This window comes from Canis lupus, chromosome 9 (assembly GCF_003254725.2).
Source record: "Canis lupus dingo isolate Sandy chromosome 9, ASM325472v2, whole genome shotgun sequence".
Taxonomy (NCBI): domain Eukaryota; kingdom Metazoa; phylum Chordata; class Mammalia; order Carnivora; family Canidae; genus Canis; species Canis lupus.
In genome coordinates this window covers 27,479,891-27,496,722 of record NC_064251.1, presented here as the reverse complement: position 1 = coordinate 27,496,722, position 16,832 = coordinate 27,479,891, and the positions used below count along the sequence as shown (strand labels likewise).

At 58.5% G+C, this 16,832-nt stretch overlaps 1 protein-coding gene across 1 annotated transcript; it reads right to left on the bottom strand.

Moving 5' to 3' along the window:
* Window positions 1-1,351: 1,351 nt before the first annotated feature.
* On the bottom strand, window positions 1,352-14,851 carry XYLT2 (xylosyltransferase 2). The gene is made up of 11 exons (XM_025440059.3): window positions 14,654-14,851; window positions 7,736-8,228; window positions 7,290-7,465; window positions 6,805-7,007; window positions 6,303-6,383; window positions 5,916-6,132; window positions 5,659-5,835; window positions 5,159-5,421; window positions 4,677-4,872; window positions 3,725-4,058; window positions 1,352-2,587 (listed from the first exon to the last, which is right to left on the bottom strand). Exons 1-11 carry the CDS (start codon window positions 14,786-14,788, stop codon window positions 2,265-2,267), a joined length of 2,598 nt encoding a protein of 865 aa, XP_025295844.3. The 5' UTR covers window positions 14,789-14,851; the 3' UTR covers window positions 1,352-2,264.
* Window positions 14,852-16,832: the final 1,981 nt, after the last annotated feature.

Sequence of the window (16,832 nt, the reverse complement as noted above, 5' to 3'; positions counted from 1 at the left end):
GATCTGACCATTACTACCTGGGCATAACATTACCTGGTTAATATCTTTTTATCGACCTAAGAGTTGATGTTAAAAAAAAAATTCTAGAGACTCAGAAGGGAGTTTCAGAAGTTCACAAAAATAGCAGCCAGAAAAATGTCATCCTAGTGCCTAACCAAGCACTGTTTCCTAGGAGGTCTTTCTGTCAGCTCTTTCCTGGCGACCTGCCCTAAGGAGGGCAAGGGGTGATGTGAGTGGTACACAGGCCTCCTGCCTCCGTCGGGAGCCTGCTGCCACCGCCTGAGAGCTGTGACTTCGGGCTCATCATTTCAGTTTCCTGATGTGCCAGATGCAGATAATAAAAGTGCTAGCCTCACAGGGTTGTGAGGATTCAACGAGATCCTGCGTGCAGGGTCGGCACTGGCTGAGCAGACAACCCCACCGCCCTTCCTGGCGGTCAGGGGCGCCCTCTCCTGGCCACTAGGAAAACGAGACATGTGGCAGTCTAGGCCGGAATGAAACTCTTTGTTCCCCCAAACAGAGCTGAGCAAGAGGCATGACCCGCTGATGGATTTTTTTTTTTTTTAAAGATTTTATTTATTTGAGAGAGAGAGAGAGAGAGAGAGAAGGAGACTCCCTGCTGAGCAGGAGCCCCATGCAGGGCTCAATCTCAGGACCCTGAGATCATGACCTGATGCCATGACCTAAGCAGCTGCTTAACCCACTGGCACTCCTGATGGGAGGATTTTAAAGATCCGAGAAACCTTCACTTCCACATTCAGTAGTGTGAAGGGCTGATGCAGAGCCCCTGCTGACAATGGCAGGAGACCTGGAGGGAGAAAGGGCTTGGCAGAGGAGGGAGGCTAGACAAACCTTTCCAGCATGGCCCTCCCAGGGCTTAGGATGGTGGCCAGGGACCACTCTTGTCCCTAAAGCTCCAACAGTAACGATCAGCCCATGGCTGGGGCTGTCTCCATCCTGGAGGATGCACCATAAGTCAGAGCTGGGCAGGACAGTGAGGAGGGCTCATGGGATGGGCCCCTGGTGATGCCAAAGGCAAACATGCTGACCTCCTGTGGAGCTGCTGGGTCAAGACCCTTGAGAACTGAATTGGCTTTTGCACTGGTCTACTGGGTGGCAATGAGCGAGTGTCCAAGCCTCTCTGGGCCTGTTTAGCCCTCAGAAAAAAGAGAGAGCTGTTTTAGATGGGTTCTTGCATCCCTCTTAGTTCTTGGATTCTAAACCGTTCCCACTCTAGGGGAGTGAAACCTCCACCTTCTCATGGCTACCAACACATACCAGTGAAGACGTTCAGAAGGCCAGACAGTGACAGCTTCCCAACACTCAGGAGGAAAAGACACAGAGGCTTGACTTAGAGAGATAGAGATATATTTCTTCTGTTGCATATTTCAGACTTCACACTGAGCTTCAGGCACAATGCTGCTCTAGGTTCTTCTGAGAGCCCCGACAGAGTCCTCTTCCCACACTGCTCATGAGGGCTCGCCCCTCCAGGGCGGGAGCCCAGGCCCTGCTTGCAGTTCTGGGTACCTGGGAGACTCTGTGTTGGTCTCAGCAGGCCCTGATGCCCTGCCTTGCCTACCAAGGGGCAGGACATGCCGGAAAGCCCTTGAGCCAGCCCCACCCCTTCTTTTACAGTCCCCTGGCTATAAGAGGAGAGGCTGTCTCGCTAGAGTCCAGCTCTGCAGCGCTCCCCCAAATCACCTGTTCTCCGGGCCTCAGAGCCTGGCATGGCACTTGTACCCCTGGAGAGCTTCAGCCATGAGCACCACAGGCCCAGGCGGGGGGTGGGGGGGGAGAGACGAGGCCCTGGAGATTGAGGCCAGCTCAGCCTCCTCCAGAGCAACAGCAGATGGGCTCCTCAGGCCCCTGCTCCCCAGAGCCATGGCCCACTTCCTGGGGCTGCTCTGAGTCCTATTGCACAGTTTTCATTTCCAGTTCCTCCCCCTATCACCCATTAAAAACAACAACCAAAAAACAAAAACCAAAAAACCAAAAAACCAAGAAACCTAGAAGGAAAGTGAGGAGGAGCGGGGCATGAAGGCTGGAGCCCTTCTCCCCACATTCCTGCCAACCCTCTGGTCCCCAGCAGAACCATCAGCAATAAGTACCACGCCCACCTTCCCTGCCGTCTGCTCGGGTTCTTAATGGCTGGCAGGGACGTACTGCCTGGGCCTCTGGTTCTTGCCTGCTGCGAGGGGAACACCCCTCCATTGTCTGTAAGGTGCAATTCCCCGGGTCATCCGGAGGTGTTGGCTGGGGCCCTGCTACCTGAGTCGCCCGTCTGCTTTGACAGGCCCCAGCTCTGATTTGGGGTCGGGGAACACAGAGCTCCAGCTGGTCAGTCTGCAGAGCTCCAGGGAGGGGCAGGCGGAGGGGCCCATGGCACACAGTCCGGCCACAGACCAGAAGCCACTCAGCTCCCCATCTGTCCAGGCCTCAAGTGCCGGGCCTGTGAGCTCTGCGTGCCGGCGGGCGGCCTCCTCTGCGGGCTCTGGCTGAGGCAGGTTCAGGATGCCACTAAGGCCCTGGAAACTCTGCTCCATGTACTCGTTGTGGGGTGGCCCGGCGTGCAGCCAGCTGGCATCATCTGGGGGGTGCAGAAGAGGCAGTAAGTGAGCCCCGCCTAACTGATTCCATGAAGGCCAGACCCTGGCATTCAGGTCTGGGCACCCCAGCTTCTGTCCCAACTCGAACACAGAGTCACAACTTGCTGAGTGACTTGTGACCTTGTGCTAATCCACAGAACTTTTTATACCTGTAAAACTGTTAGTTTTATAAAATCAAGACCATAATCTCTGAATTCCCAACTTGACGATTTGGAAGAGTGGATTCAAGGCACTTTGGAAGATAAGGTAACTTTCCCATAATGGTCTGGTCTCTGTCCCCTATGCCCCTTCTCAGCTACTTCCAGTGGTTCCCAGAGCCATCAGGGGCCCCACACTCAGGCCCTCCTAGCTTTGCTGGCCTTCCTTCCCACCAGCCCTTATCTCCTACCCCCTCGGCCCAGTTTCCCTCATGCACCAGATGCCTGTGGGGTTTGTCTCCTCAGCTTAGAATAGCCTTTTCTGTCTATAAAATTCCAGCTCATCAGGGCTCAGCTCCAATACCGGCCTGGTGGAACGCTGGCCTCCATTTGTCCCCACCTCCTGCATCAGGCTGGGAGTCCCGGGAGAACAGGGGTGTGGCTCGTCTGCTCTGGATCTGCCACAGCACCCCCAGTACCCCATCTTTGTCTGGGTTACCCTTGCTCTGACTCACCTTCTCTGTGATAGGACATAGCCAGAGCAAGAAAACATCTACCTCCCTATTGAGCACCTACTGTATACAAGCCACTTTTACCCATATACTCATCCCTAATATCTCCCAGGAGGCAGTTGTATTAGGCCCTCCTTGAGGGAACCTGAAGCCTATGCCTGTGGGGAGGGCCATGGGACCCTGCCCACCCAGCCACATGATGGACTGGGTGGCCAATCGGATCAGAAGGCCAAGTAATCTGCTGAGGATAAAGGCACAATTAAAGTGTCAAAGCGATATTCCAAAACCAAGTCCACCTGGCCACCAAGCTTGCCTCGCTACCCTAGCACGGTGTGGGGATCCTAAGGGACAGACCATCCAGGCCCCAACCTTGCCTCTTCCCCTACTCGAGGGTCAGCTCTGATGGTCTGCCTCTTGGGGTCACCAGCACAAACTGTATCCTGTCTGGCTTCTGGGCCTAGATCCTTACCTTTCCTGAGAGGTAGTTTGCGGTTGAAGGTCAACGGCAGCACGAGGAAGCGGGTCTCACCCAGGGGTTCCCAGAATTGAAGCAGTCGGACAGTCCAGGCCCCGGGCCGCAGGGGCCGGCTCAGTGGGGGCTTGTACTGCGTGACCTCAGTGTCCGCGTCTACCGCAATGTCGTAAGACGTGGCTACCACGTAGGTGGGGTCGATCCACACCACAGTAGCTGTGAGGTTGGGGCCCCGGGCCCAGCGCTGCATGGCTACAGGCTCATCCAGTGGCCCCAGCAAACCCCCAAAGTTCCGGAAGAGACGCTCTTTGGGGTCCCACTCAGTGCCAACCTGTAGGGAGGGAGGCAGCTGGGCAGGAGCCGGGTGGAGGGGAGGGCAAGTCCTCTCTACTCTGCTGCTGCCTCTAACTCTGCATGAACTTGGGCCAGTCACTGTATCTTTCTAGGCCTCAGTTTCCCCATTTGCAAAAGGAAGAGCTTCGACTAGGATTTTTCTAATATCTTTCTCCGCTCTGAAATTTGTTCTGGACTCCTATTCTGGCTTGTTCCATAGTGGTAGGGGCAGTAAGGCAGAGATGAGGTTGGAGGCTTTGCCCAGAGACCATCCCCACATGAAGCCACGGCCTCTGAGAAAGAGCCAGAGGAAGGACACTCCAAAGCCTAATGGAATCTCCAAGTCCCTCTAGAAGAAAGCCACTGTGCTTTAGAAGACTGGGCTTGCACTGTAGGGCAACTACAGTCTCTACCCTGCTCACTGCATGCCCTCTGTGCACCCCGGGGTGGGAGGCCCTCCTCAGCGTGCACCTGCCAGGGAGACACTGGCTCCATTGCTGGGAAAGAAGAGCCCGTGCACCCAGTCCTTATCCCTCCCTTGGTGTCTGTCCCCCTCTCCCCACTACCCTGGGTCTTGCTGGGGGTCAAGAGAAAGCAAGGGGAGGGCCTGTCCCACCTCCAAACTCTGGAGCCGGCTGGCCTGGTCACTGCGCCCCAACAGCTTCAGCGACCCCTGGGGCATCAGCCACATCTCAAGCGTCTCTGCCGGCCCCTGGGCTGAGGGCTGCACCGCCTGCGTCACCAGGTAGCCCTGGAAATGGTCGTCATAGAAATACAGGTGCACGCTGGACGGCAAGCCCCTGGGCTCAAACCTAAGAAGGTTCCAGCAGGGAGAAAGGGAGATGCCATCAGCACACTCGAGTTGGCCTGGAGTCCCAGGGAGGGGGCTCTGGGGAGTCCCCCATCCCTAGGCACTTCTTTTGCCCCAGATCTCGCACCCACGGCACCTATGTGCCTGGCTCTCACTTGTTTTGTTCTATTTGCATTTTCCCCTGCTTCCGACTGGGGGCTCCCTGGGGCTCCCTGGCTCTTTCTGACTGGCCTCCCCATGGAGTGCCACACCCTGAGGGCCTGCGATATGTCGAAGGGAGGTCTCACCTGCAGAGTGGGGTGGCCAGTGGGGGTATAGCGGTGGCAGCATGGCGCAGGCTGAGGCGGGCGAAGGCGGTGTAAGCGGTGAGCATGACGTCACTGAGCCCACCAGGGCCATCGGCTGCATCATAGGTGTTCTCCCAGTAGGCCTTGAGGGCTGGCGTGCCCGGCGGGTAGCTGCCATACAGGTGGAAGTCCAGGATTTCCAGTACCTCCTGGTTCACAGTCGACTCAAACTTCCGGGCGAAGAAGGTGGGTCTGGAGACTTGCTGGAGCAGGAGAGGCAATGGGGATGAAGGGGTCTGGAGGTCCCAGGCGGTGTAGCTAGGGTTGGGGGGGGGGGCCCTCCTGGCACCTAGCAATCAGGGTCCCGGGACCTTTCCTCCTGCCACTGGAGCCCCAGCACCCCAGGTTCCCCGAGGTGCTCACCCTGATTCCTTTCTCACAGACAGAGGCTGGGGCCAGGATGGGGCCGGGGGCTGGGACAGGGGGTCCTAGGAAAGCACCTGCAGCCGGAGGAAGTCCTGCGGCTTGAAGTCGTTGGGCGAACAGCCACACCAGTCCACAATGTGCTTGTACTGGCACTTGCAGCCTAGCCTGCGGTTCCAGTTGGTGACGCGCAGGTTGTTGTCCACCAGGCTCTCGCAGGCCGGGCTGTTCTCCAGCACCGTGTGGAAGAAGGACTGCGGGCGGGGTGGAGGGTGAGCCACGGGCACCCCGTCCCACGGCCTCCCTGGCCCGGCTGGGGATGTGGGTTACCCACCTCGGCAGGGAGCAGCGTGTATGTGTAGAACTGGCGCAGCTGAGCCACGAGCGGGTCGTCTGTGTATACCACATACTCCACAAAGCTGCGTGTCAGCACGAACCAGTCGGAGCCGCCGTCCACCACGATGCCTGCTGGGATCTGCCGCTCACCCAGGCGCCACATGTGTGAGTCACACTCATGGAAGAGCCGGTCCAGACCCTGTTTCTTGATGAACCTGCAGATGGCAGATAGGCCATGATGAGAGTCATGGGGGGGGGGAGGGGGTTGGGGGAGGCTCTCTTGTGTGCCTAGGAACCAGCAGGCCTCAATCTGGGTGGGCTTGGTTTGTAGGCTCTACAACCTGGCTGCAAGCAGGGCAAGGGGGGGGCCTCCCCGACCCCTCACCTGGAGTTGTCCCGGCCATGTGACTTGAGGAAGTTCTTGTCTCGGTTCTTAGACAGGAAAGCCACCAGCTCCTCGTTGGTTCTGGGGAGAGGATGGGGCATGGGCAGTGTGTCTAAGGGGACTGGCTCAGGCCCAGGGCACACTCCCCACTGGCACCCCTCTGTCTTCGCCCTCTGCCCCTCCCTGCCTCACGGACAGCTGTCCTGACCACATGCCCTGCCCCCAGATGATGCTCTGCGGTGGTGGGCACCTACAGCGCTCCTCCGCCCCTTGCCCTTTGACCATGTGCCCCATGTCTGTCCAGGCCTCTGCTTACTTCCTAGTCTCTTGTCACTCTCAATCCTGACATCACCTTCACCAGCCCCTCCCCTTAAAACGAGGCTGTGGTCCGGGGAGCAGAATGAGGCCTGGGGGAAGGGAAGGAGTCAATCAGGCCCCTCCCATGCCCAGGACCCCCACAGGCCACCTTCTGCTCTGGAGGATTCAGGGCACTGCCCCCTACCTGGTTGGGTAGTCGGTGGCACTAAGATTGATGAAGAAGTCCCAGGCCCAGCCAGGCACCTCCAGCAGGTCCTGCATGCTCCGCAGATACATCCGCAGCAGGCTGGCCCCGCCCCAGATGGTGACCATGCGCCAGGGTGTCACCCGCACATTATCATATTGCCGGGCCAGCTCCACCACCTCGCGGTGCAGGTAGTTGGAGCGCTGCGGGGGTAGGTGGGGGTACTCAGCAGTCGCAGGGGGCCCCCCCACTAGCATGACAACCTCCCCACCCCATCTCCAGGACAAGTGACATGTAATGGAGAGACTGCAGGGCAGGGCTCCAGCTCCTAAGGGGCTATGTCACCTGTGCTGGCTGTTCTCCACATTCTAGGTCTCCTCTCCTATCTGTGGGTCATCTGAGCAGATCAGAGAGCCTGGCTATCTGTGACCTTCTGGGTCTCGATGCTACTCGCTCAGATTCCTGTGTTGTCCCCCCAACAGTACCTTGTCTACATGGATATAAAAGAAATGCTGCTCATGGTAGACAGCCTTGAGGAGACGCTTTAGCTGGCGGATGGCACGGCCATGAACCACCAGCATGTAGGCGATTCGTACTGGGGGGCCGTCCACGGGCTGCTGGGCCCGGACCTCGTCCCACTGGATGCCGGGGTTCATCTTCCCTGAGAGGAGAGAACAGGGCATCAGTGAGGCCCCTCCCCAGGCCACAGGGTGGCAGGGAGGCGGGAAGAGGGACTGCCTGCCTTCCAAGGAAGGACCCTGGACTTGGAGCCTGACACTCCCTGGTCCTAGCTCTGCCCCTGTCACCAGCTCAGCTAGGGAGGTGGGCCCCTCTGAGCTTCCCTCCTCTGAGGAACGAAAGTGAGGATCCCTGCTGTGCCACCCCCCGGGGGTTACCACCCCTCCGCCCAATGCCTGTCTCTTATTCTTACCAGCCAGCTGGCAGTGCCGGGGCACAGCCTTGGGCATGAGGTTCCCGGCCTGGTGCAGGCACACCACGTTGGCGATCTCCTGCTGGCACTGCTTGGAGCTGGCCCGGGCCAGTGCGGACAGCGCGTCCTTGCCCACGATCTCGCACTTGGGGGTGAAGCCATTGTCCGTGGGCTGAGGGGCGCCCTCCACACTCCCCGTGTCTCCATGTGGTGGAAAGCCAGCCGCCCCGACCAGCGCCTCCCCGGCTGCCGCCCCGCTCAGGTTCTGGCGGCCGGGGGCCTCCGGGGGCGGGGCCGGTGGGACCCGGCGGCTGGCCCTGTGCCGGCTGGTGACAGCACGGACCACCTTGGCCACGGGCATGCCCGGGCTCTCAGCACGGCCCCGCCAGCGCCCATGCCTTCTGCCTGCGCTGCCGCGCCGCCCGGCTGAGCTGTCCGTGTCCTTGGAGCCCTCGCCGGGGTCCAGGGGCCGTGGCTTCCTCTGCCTTCCTTTCTGTAGAAGACAGGCAGACCCAGGTCACAGGGACAGTCACTGTCCTCCTGCCCTGTAGCTCCTCTGCTGGCCTCAGGCCTACAAGACCCAGCCTCACCCTCTGCCCCGAGGGGTGCCATTCATTGGAGGACTCTGCACAAGGAATGCCTCCCCTGGGAGGCCTTCCTGACTCACCAGGGAGGAGGTGCCATCTGCCCCGTGGCCCCACTGCCCCACATCCCCACATGCTCAGGCCACAGGGCACTGTGTCCACCTTGTACTTTTGATTCAGACACTGCTCTTTTTTTCAACAAATATGAAAGTGAAGGTCTGCATATGTCACAAAAGAAAGGCATGGAGACCCTGCAGAGGACGCAGGAGTCCCGGCCAGGCCCCGGGTGGGGACAGGGAGGAAACAGGAGGAGACAGGAGGAAAGCATTCTACCAACTGCAGCGTTTCCACGTGGCAGTGCGGAGGCCATGAGAGCCAAGGGGCCTCGCCTGCTGGGGAGCACGGAGGGGAAGCCTGAGACCCTGATGTTGGTTGGCTTCTCTGGGAGCCAGAGACCAAGGTGGAGTTGGAGTGCGTGACTCTCACCGGGTTCACACCTACGGATGATGTGTGTGTGTGGGGGGGGGGGGGGGGGCAGGAGTCGGCAGGCCGAACCTGAGATGTCAAGCCAGCCTGCCCCTGGTGTTAGAAGGGACAGAAGGGAGAGCTTCAGACAACAGCGCAGCCCGGGACAGCCTTGGCCAGCTGGTGGGAACCGTGCAGACGGCCGGGAACCACTGCCGCACGCAGGCACTGGCCGGAAGGCTGAGGCAGGGCCGCAGGGCACCCGCGGCCGGAGGCTGCTACCTAACTGCTCCTCCTCGAGGTGCTTCGTCCTAGAAGGGAAATCCCGGCTGCCACACCCGCCTCCTGGCTCCTCTGTCTCTCCTCCAACCAGGTACTCCCCTAGATGGCCCAGCACACCTGACTCCCCCTCTCCCTGTCCCCCTTCTCGGCACCCCTTCTTTTTGGACCAAATCCCACCCATCCTCCAAGATCCAGCTCCAAGTCCCCAGTGTGAACCATCCCGTTTGCCCGGGAGGGGAACATTCCTCCAGCAGGCTGGGCTCCCAGGTGAGGGACCGTCACCCCAGCCCCATCTCCCCCTGTCCAGCGGAGTAGCTGGCACCCAGACGACATGTGGCTCCTGTCTGCTGGCTGAGATGACTCCCCCAGGCTGCCGACCTTCTCTGAGCAGGTAGGGAAGGAGGTGGGAGCGTGAACGGGACAGAGAGTGAGCTAGTGTGCTGGAAGGAGCTGTGAGGGCCATCTGCCGCGCCCTCACCATCCCCTGGGACCCCTCCGTGGGCCTCCCCACCCACGCACCACAGGCCTCGCCTTCTCTGGCCTGGCCTCTGGACAGACAGCATGACCTGCTGGTCCATAGCAGCCTCCTCACTAGACCCCCAGCTGCCCTCCTGGGGCTTCTGCTGCCTCCCCGGCTGCCTTGGCCCACTCTCCTTGGTCTCCCCAAGGCCACTCTGGGGCCCTTCCTGACCCTCGCTTCCCGGGGGGACCTGAGTCCAGCCACTCTCGGGTTTCTCCCTCTGGCCTGGACTTCTCCCTTGAACCTTCAGGTGTTTAAATGCCTGCCTGCCCCTTCAATATCTCCCTTGGGAACTTGATAGACCTTTCGAACCCACGAGTCCAAAAGTGAGCTCCTCCACTTCCTCCCCGACCTGTTAATGGCGACCCTCTCTTTCAGTTCATTGGGGGGAGTCATCTTGACTCTAGTTTCCCTCAGACCTCACATCGATCCCTCACCAGTAAGCCCTGGTGGGGCCACCTTCATGATACATCCAGAGTCTCACCACCTCTCCCGACCTCCATCACCACCACCCCTGCCCAGCGTCCCTGGTCCCCCTGCTCCTCCTCTGGCTTCCTGATGGTCTATTCCCATCACAGCAGCCCGTGTTCCTGTTAAAACAAGCCCCACCTCACCGCCCCTCTGCACCAAACCACCCATGGCCTTCCCTCCAAGGGCAAACCCCAAAGGCCCTCCAAGAGCCTACAGAGGCTCCGGGAGCTGTGTCTGGCCACCCCTCCCTTTCTGATCTCATCTCCTACTAACCTCTCCTCACACTCACTCTCCTCCAGCCACAGCGGCCTTCTCAGTGTCCCTCCACACTACCTGCCATGCACTGTCCCCTGTGCCTGGAATGCCCTCCCCTAGAGGTCCCCACCACCCAGGCCTTGCCCCCTTCAATTCTCTGCTCAGATGGCATCTTCCCACCAAGGCCCACCCTGATCCCCTGGGTGCAAACTCCAGCTCTCCTTCATCCTCTGCTTCATTTTTCCCACAGCACTTACTTCCTTCTCTCATGCTAGAAGGTATTTATTGCTTCTGTGTTATTCTGTGTCTCTCCACTCACGAGAACGTAATGTCCATGAGGACCGGGCTTGTGTTGTTTTGTTCACTAATGCATTCCAAGAGCCCAGAAGAGTGTCTGGGAATGGGAGACACTCCATAAATATTGGCTGAATGAATGAATGAGAGTAAAGCTCTTGGTACAGGCTCAGCATTCCATAGATGCTGACACCATTATTATTATTATTATTATTATTATTACTATTACTATTACTATTACCATCACTGGAAAAGGATTAGGACATAGTCAAATGGGAGGTCAGGAGAGGCGCCAAGGCCCTCAGACATTTTGGACTCCATTGGGTTGAGTTTTCCCTGTTTCTCCCCCTGCTCCTGTCAGAGCACAGGAGGCACCTCGAGTGTCAGGCTGACAGCTACCTTAGGGCCAGACTCCCTACTCCACCCAAGCACCTATGCTTTCTGTGTACGGCACCCAGCCAGCCCTCTGATCTCTCGAGAGGAGCCCGATGAGAGCTAGGGGCGTCCACCCCCATCTGAGGAGACACTACAAGAGGGAAGGCAGGGTGGGAGGAGGAAGATCTCCCCACGCACGCTGGGGAGGGCAGCCAGGAAGGGTGACTGCAGCTCCATGGGGCTGAGTGTATGTCAACCAGGTGACATCTGACCTGGCTACATGGTGGGCACAGAAAGACATTCCCGAGCTTAGGTGGCTAGAGATGGCAGAGAAGCTGTGGGCTCTTGGGTGGAAGCTGGTACCAGCAAGACAGGAAGCTGGTCAAGAGGGCAGGGCATGGGGCACACGGCCAGGCTGGCTGCGGTGGGGGACAGGATGTGGGAGGAGATGGACCGCTTGGTGTCCTGCACTGCAGCAGGGCACCGGCTGATCCTGAGAAGGTCAATCCCAAAGAAAGCTGGGGGACCTGAGGATAGCAGTGACAATGGGGCAGTGGTCCCTGTTGGATGGCCAGCCCCCACCTCCCCCTCCTCCCACCAATGATCATATGGGCATTAGCAGAGCCCCATACTTGTGCTTCCAAAGGGACTTTCCCCAGTAGCCCTGAGGTCAGGGTGCCCTTTGATTACTGGCCCTCTGACCTCTGGCCTGGGTGCCTTCAGGCCTTCGAGGATTCCTCTGCCCTCTGAGGAGGCATTCAAAGTCCTGGCCACTTTGCAGCTCTGCAGTCCTCCTTGGTACCCTTCTCTGAGCCCCAGAGACAGAGAACACAGAATCACTTACCCCACATCCCACCACCTTCAGACTTCTCAGCCTGTGTTTAAAGTAAGTGGTGAGACCATGTTTGTGAAAGCTTTTAAAACCCTAAAGTGGCTCTTTGGATGTTAATGGTCAGCCCTAGTCTCCACTCTAGCCCCTGCACAGATGGGCAGAATGTGCATCTGAAATGCACATCTGGCCCCACCACCCTCCTGCTTCACTTACAACCCCTCCCTCGGGGTCTCTAGGATGTGCCCCAGACTAGCTCTTGAACCTTCTTCCCGAGAACATGCCACACCCTCCTTCCCCTTCCTTGAAGACACCAGCCAGCCACGCCCATTCTCTGCAGGGCCTCTACCCAGACTCTGTCCCCCTTGTCCCCAGGATGACTGGCTTCTTCAGCACATGTGCTGCTTCCCAGCAAAGCCTCCCCCCATCACCCAGCTCCACCAACCCCCTTGATACCGAGTTTCCTTTCCACTTTCAGGCTCTCCCTGTGTACCAATTGCCCTCAGCGCCTGGGCCTCCTTGTCTACGTTGTTTATTTCTGTATCGGGATCCCTGGGTGGCGCAGCGGTTTGGCGCTTGCCTTTGGCCCAGGGCGCGATCCTGGAAACCCGGGATCGAGTCCCATGTCGGGCTCCCGGTGCATGGAGCCTGCTTCTCCCTCTGCCTGTGTCTGTGCCTCTCTCTCTCTCTCTGTGACTATCATAAAAAATATATATATATATTTCTGTATCCCCAGTCTTAGCCCAGTGCCTGCTAGGAAGTGTGAGTTAACAAACATTTGTTGACTGACTGACCAACTAGATGGATGAATCCCTATTCCCAGTGTGCACAGCCAAGATAATATTATTTACTGGTGGCTCAGTGAGCACCAGGAACTCCTGTAAATACTTCACGAGCATCATTTTCTCTTGATCTTCATGATCACCCAGTGAGAGAGGTGCTACCAGTCTCCCCTCTTGAGGAGGGACACTGCCGAGGACACAGAAGGAGGTTAGGAGACATGCCTGTGGTCTTACTGCCACTTAGCAGCAGTGTGGGAAGAGGACCTGGGATGGGGAGGCGGGGCGGTCGGTCGCATGCTGGCGCCCACTTGCCTAGGCACCCTTCCACAATGCCTGGCTACCCCGAGCTTGGACGATGTGGCTGCTGAATGGGTCCAAGCACTGATGGCTGCCTGGACTGCACAACCTTTAGGTCACTGAGGATCTTTTCTGTTCCAGTCCAGTCCAGCCCTAGCAGCTTCTGCCAGGAACCTGGACGAGGAGGTGGGGAGGTGGGATCCCAACTACTCTACTGCCCCAGTTCTCCACCCCAGGCTGTGGGCAGGGCAGCAGGGATTCCAGGCCTGGACAATCTCTTGGCCCATTCAGAGACTCACAGACTCAGGGCCATTGGTTTCTGTGAAGCCTCAGATGTTGTGTCATGGCCCTCGCCAGAGTGGTCACCGGCCTCTGCTCACATACTCTGGGGTCCGAGCACTAACTGCCTTCGGAGAATGTCTCAGCTGCTCAGACAGTCTTCTTACACTGACCCCCAAAACACTTCTCGTCCTCCTCCTCCTTACTGGTCCACACAGAACAAGCTCACTCCGCTCGGGTGTCACAAAATCAGCCTTTTCCTGACCCCATTCAGCTCCTTTTGGAGTTATGGTCTCACATGACTCTGTTACAGCTCCTGCACCATCCCAGCCTCTTGGTTCTCTCCCAAAACACAAGGGCAGTCCTTCTCCCAGTCTCCGCAACAGGCCTTCCAGACTGCCCAGCTGTAGGAAGGGTAAGTGGACATGGAGGCTCCCTGGCCTTCACACTGCCAGGTGGAGAGGCCCAAGAGGACATGGCAAGCAGAACGTCTGACTCTCCGCCCTAGAGGCACCAGAAACAAGGGGGTGGGGGTATGGGCACAGAAGCCCTGCCCTCTGGCCCACAGCTTAGGGCCAGGGTTTGGCCTAACTCCTGGACCTTCCAGGATGGCACATACCCCACTGGACCCTTCTGGACCACCCTGGTAGGGGACGTGTCTGGGCCTCCAGCTGAAAGCAGCCAAGAGTGAGTGACACTCTCAGAGCAGGGACCTGGGTACTGAGCTGGACAGGTTTGTCCCTTCTCTGGGGCCTGAGGCTCTGCTAACCCAGCTGATGCTATCCCCATTCCCTAAGAGCTAGAGCCCACCCACCCTCCCTTCCCTAATGTCCTGGGGCTACTCACCAGCTCACTTCCCCCAGTCATCTCCTCCTGAAGACCCCCACCTTTCTTCAGACCCCAGGCTAAGAAAGCCATGCCCGGGGGACACTCCAGTTCTCTCCCTTGGGGTCACTCCCTGCTCCCTCAGTTGCCGTACTGACTTCCAGCCCCGGGCTCCACTTCTCCAGCAGTGGCTGCCGCTCAGGCGCTGCTGGGCGCGGACGCCCGGGGTCCCCCGGCCCCGCTCCTCCGCCCACGACGCGCACACCCCCGCCCCCTCCCAACTTCAGAAAGTTTGGCCTGGGGCTCCCCACCTCCGAGCAGGCTCGGGCCCGGCCCCGCCTCCCGGTCCTGCTCCCGGCGCCTGACCTTCAGAGCTCCCCGGTCCGGAGACCACCGCACCAAGCCCCGCTCCGCCCGCGCGGGCCCCCGTCCGCCGCGGCCCGGGCCTCCGGGTCACGCACCGCCCCCGCGCGCAGTCCCCGGGGGCCTCCTGGGAAAGGGGCGCCAGGGGGCCGATGCCCGCTCCCGGCGGCCGCCCGCGCCGGCACGCACGCGGCCGGTGCCCCACTTCCCGGCCGGGGCCGCCCGCAGCCCCCCCAGGACCCCGCGCGCCCCCGCGCCGGCCTGCCCGCCCGCCCGCCCGCCCGGCCGTCGGAGCACCTCGCCCGGCTCGTCCTCCTCCAGGCCGCTGAAGCTCCACACCACCAGGCCCTGCAGCAGCAGGATGGCCAGCGCCGTGGCGATCGCCAGCTTGTAGCGCCGCACCAGCTTCTGCACCCGCGCGCTCGCCACCATCTTCCTGCCCGGGACGCGGGGCGCGCGCCCAGCCCTGCAACCCGGCCGCGGGCGCGCGCCTGGGCGCGGACCGAGCCGGCTCCCCCCGCCCCAGGAGGCGGGCCGGGCGCGCGCCAGGGAGGGGCGGGCCGGGGGCGGGGCCGGGGCGGGCCGGGGGCGGGGCCTGGGGCCGCGGGGCCGCCTCCCCCGCGGTGCCTTCCGGTCTTCGCCCGCGGCGGCTCCTGCACGCGCTCACCTGCTGGTGGGCAGAAAACCGGCCGCCCGACCTGCCTCGCCGCCTGGGGTCGCGGGCTGAGGGTGGGGGTGGGGGTGGGGCAACTCGGCTCCGTGCCGATTAGCGCTCCGCCCCGGGCGCGCAGAGGATACTAGAGCTCCCAGGAACCGAGATGGGAGGGGTTGTGTAAGCGCGACAGGGCCCTGCTGAAAGCCCTGGAGGCCTCGCTAGCTGGGCAAAGTCTAACCCCCGCCTTGATTGCACGCGAGGCCTTGCACAAAGCCTTGTTTCGTCTCGCCTCTTTTCACCCTAAGGGTCTTTTGTTTTTTTTAAGTTATCCACAACAACTTTTTTTTTTTTTAAGATTTTATTTTTTATTTATTCAGAGAGAGAGAGATTGGCAGAGACACAGGCAGAGGGAGAAGCAGGCTCCATGCAGGAAGCCCGACGTGGGACTCGATCCGGATCTCCTGGATCACACCCCAGGCTGCAGGCGGCGCTAAACCGCTGCGCCGCCACCGGGGCTGCCCTCATCCTAAGGGTCTTAAGACCTCTCCTAGAGCCCTGGTTCCCAAATTCTAGGGTGCATCGGAAGCACCTGGAGGACTCGATAAAACAGATTGCTGCTCCCCATCCCCAAAGTTTCTGTTTTAGTAGGTCGGGAGTGGAGCCCCGAGAATTAGAATTTTCAACAAGTTCCCAGGTGATGCCGATGCTGCTAGTCTGGGACTACACTTGGAAAACCATTAGACCTTTGCATATCTGTTTTCTGTGCCAAGTGCTAGCAGCTGTTCCCTGCCTCCGTCCTCTTCTCTGTCCATGGCATCCCTCCCACCAAGTGTTTCCCCAGCACTGCGCGGTGGAGCACTAACTATATAGACAGGTGTGATTTCTCTGGGATCATGCGTTATTCACCTTTGAATCCTTGAGCTGACATTGGACACCCAGCAGTGCTCAGTAAATGTTGCAAAAGAAAGAGGAGGTGAAGCCCAACTTGCTGTTTAAACAGCTGACCCTAACAGTTTTTGAGGGTCTGGCATGTTCAAGCACCGTGTAGACAAGGTCTGGGTGCCAGCAGCCCTCCCCTGAACCTGGCATACCCACGGAGAGAGGGAAGAGAAGCCAGAAAGCAGTGCCCATCAAAGCAAGGTGCATGCCCAACTGATGAAGCCAAGCAGCATGAGAACGAAGCAATAAAAAGAGCAAACCCAAGATTGAGGATTTAAAATAAAGACTGTAAGATCCACTACAGAGCGGTCTGGAAGAAGAAATAGTTTTAAAAAGTTTTTTGTTTTTTTTGTTTTGTTTTGTTTTGTTTTGTTTTTTGTTTTGGAAGGCAATGTTAAAGGGGTTTGGAAGTTGCCAGGCCATAAACTTGGTGAGGGAATTCTAAGCTGTGATGCGAACAGGAGATCCAGTTATTTGGTGGCACTTAAATAAAACCTCTTTTAATCATCTCCAGCCCCTTTGGTATTTGTAATCATTCCATCCTTAAGCGTTAGTTAAATGGGAGAATTGTAAACAATGTTTCAGATGACAGTTTGGCTACTTAAGAGACCCTATACCTCAAGGATTTTGGAAAACATCAGTTGACATGCCAGCAATTGATATGTTAATTAAATATTGATCTTGTGTGCTCATTAAATCAGGTTCCCTAGGGACTTCTACCTGCCAATACTGCCCCCCCCATCACACACACAATGAAAACCATAGCTCTATTTTCCACTGATTATTTATATTATATTCATTATATAACATTTAAAACAGAAAAAATAAGGAATAAACTAAAAGTCACCTATAATCCCATCCCTCAAGATAATCATCATTAAT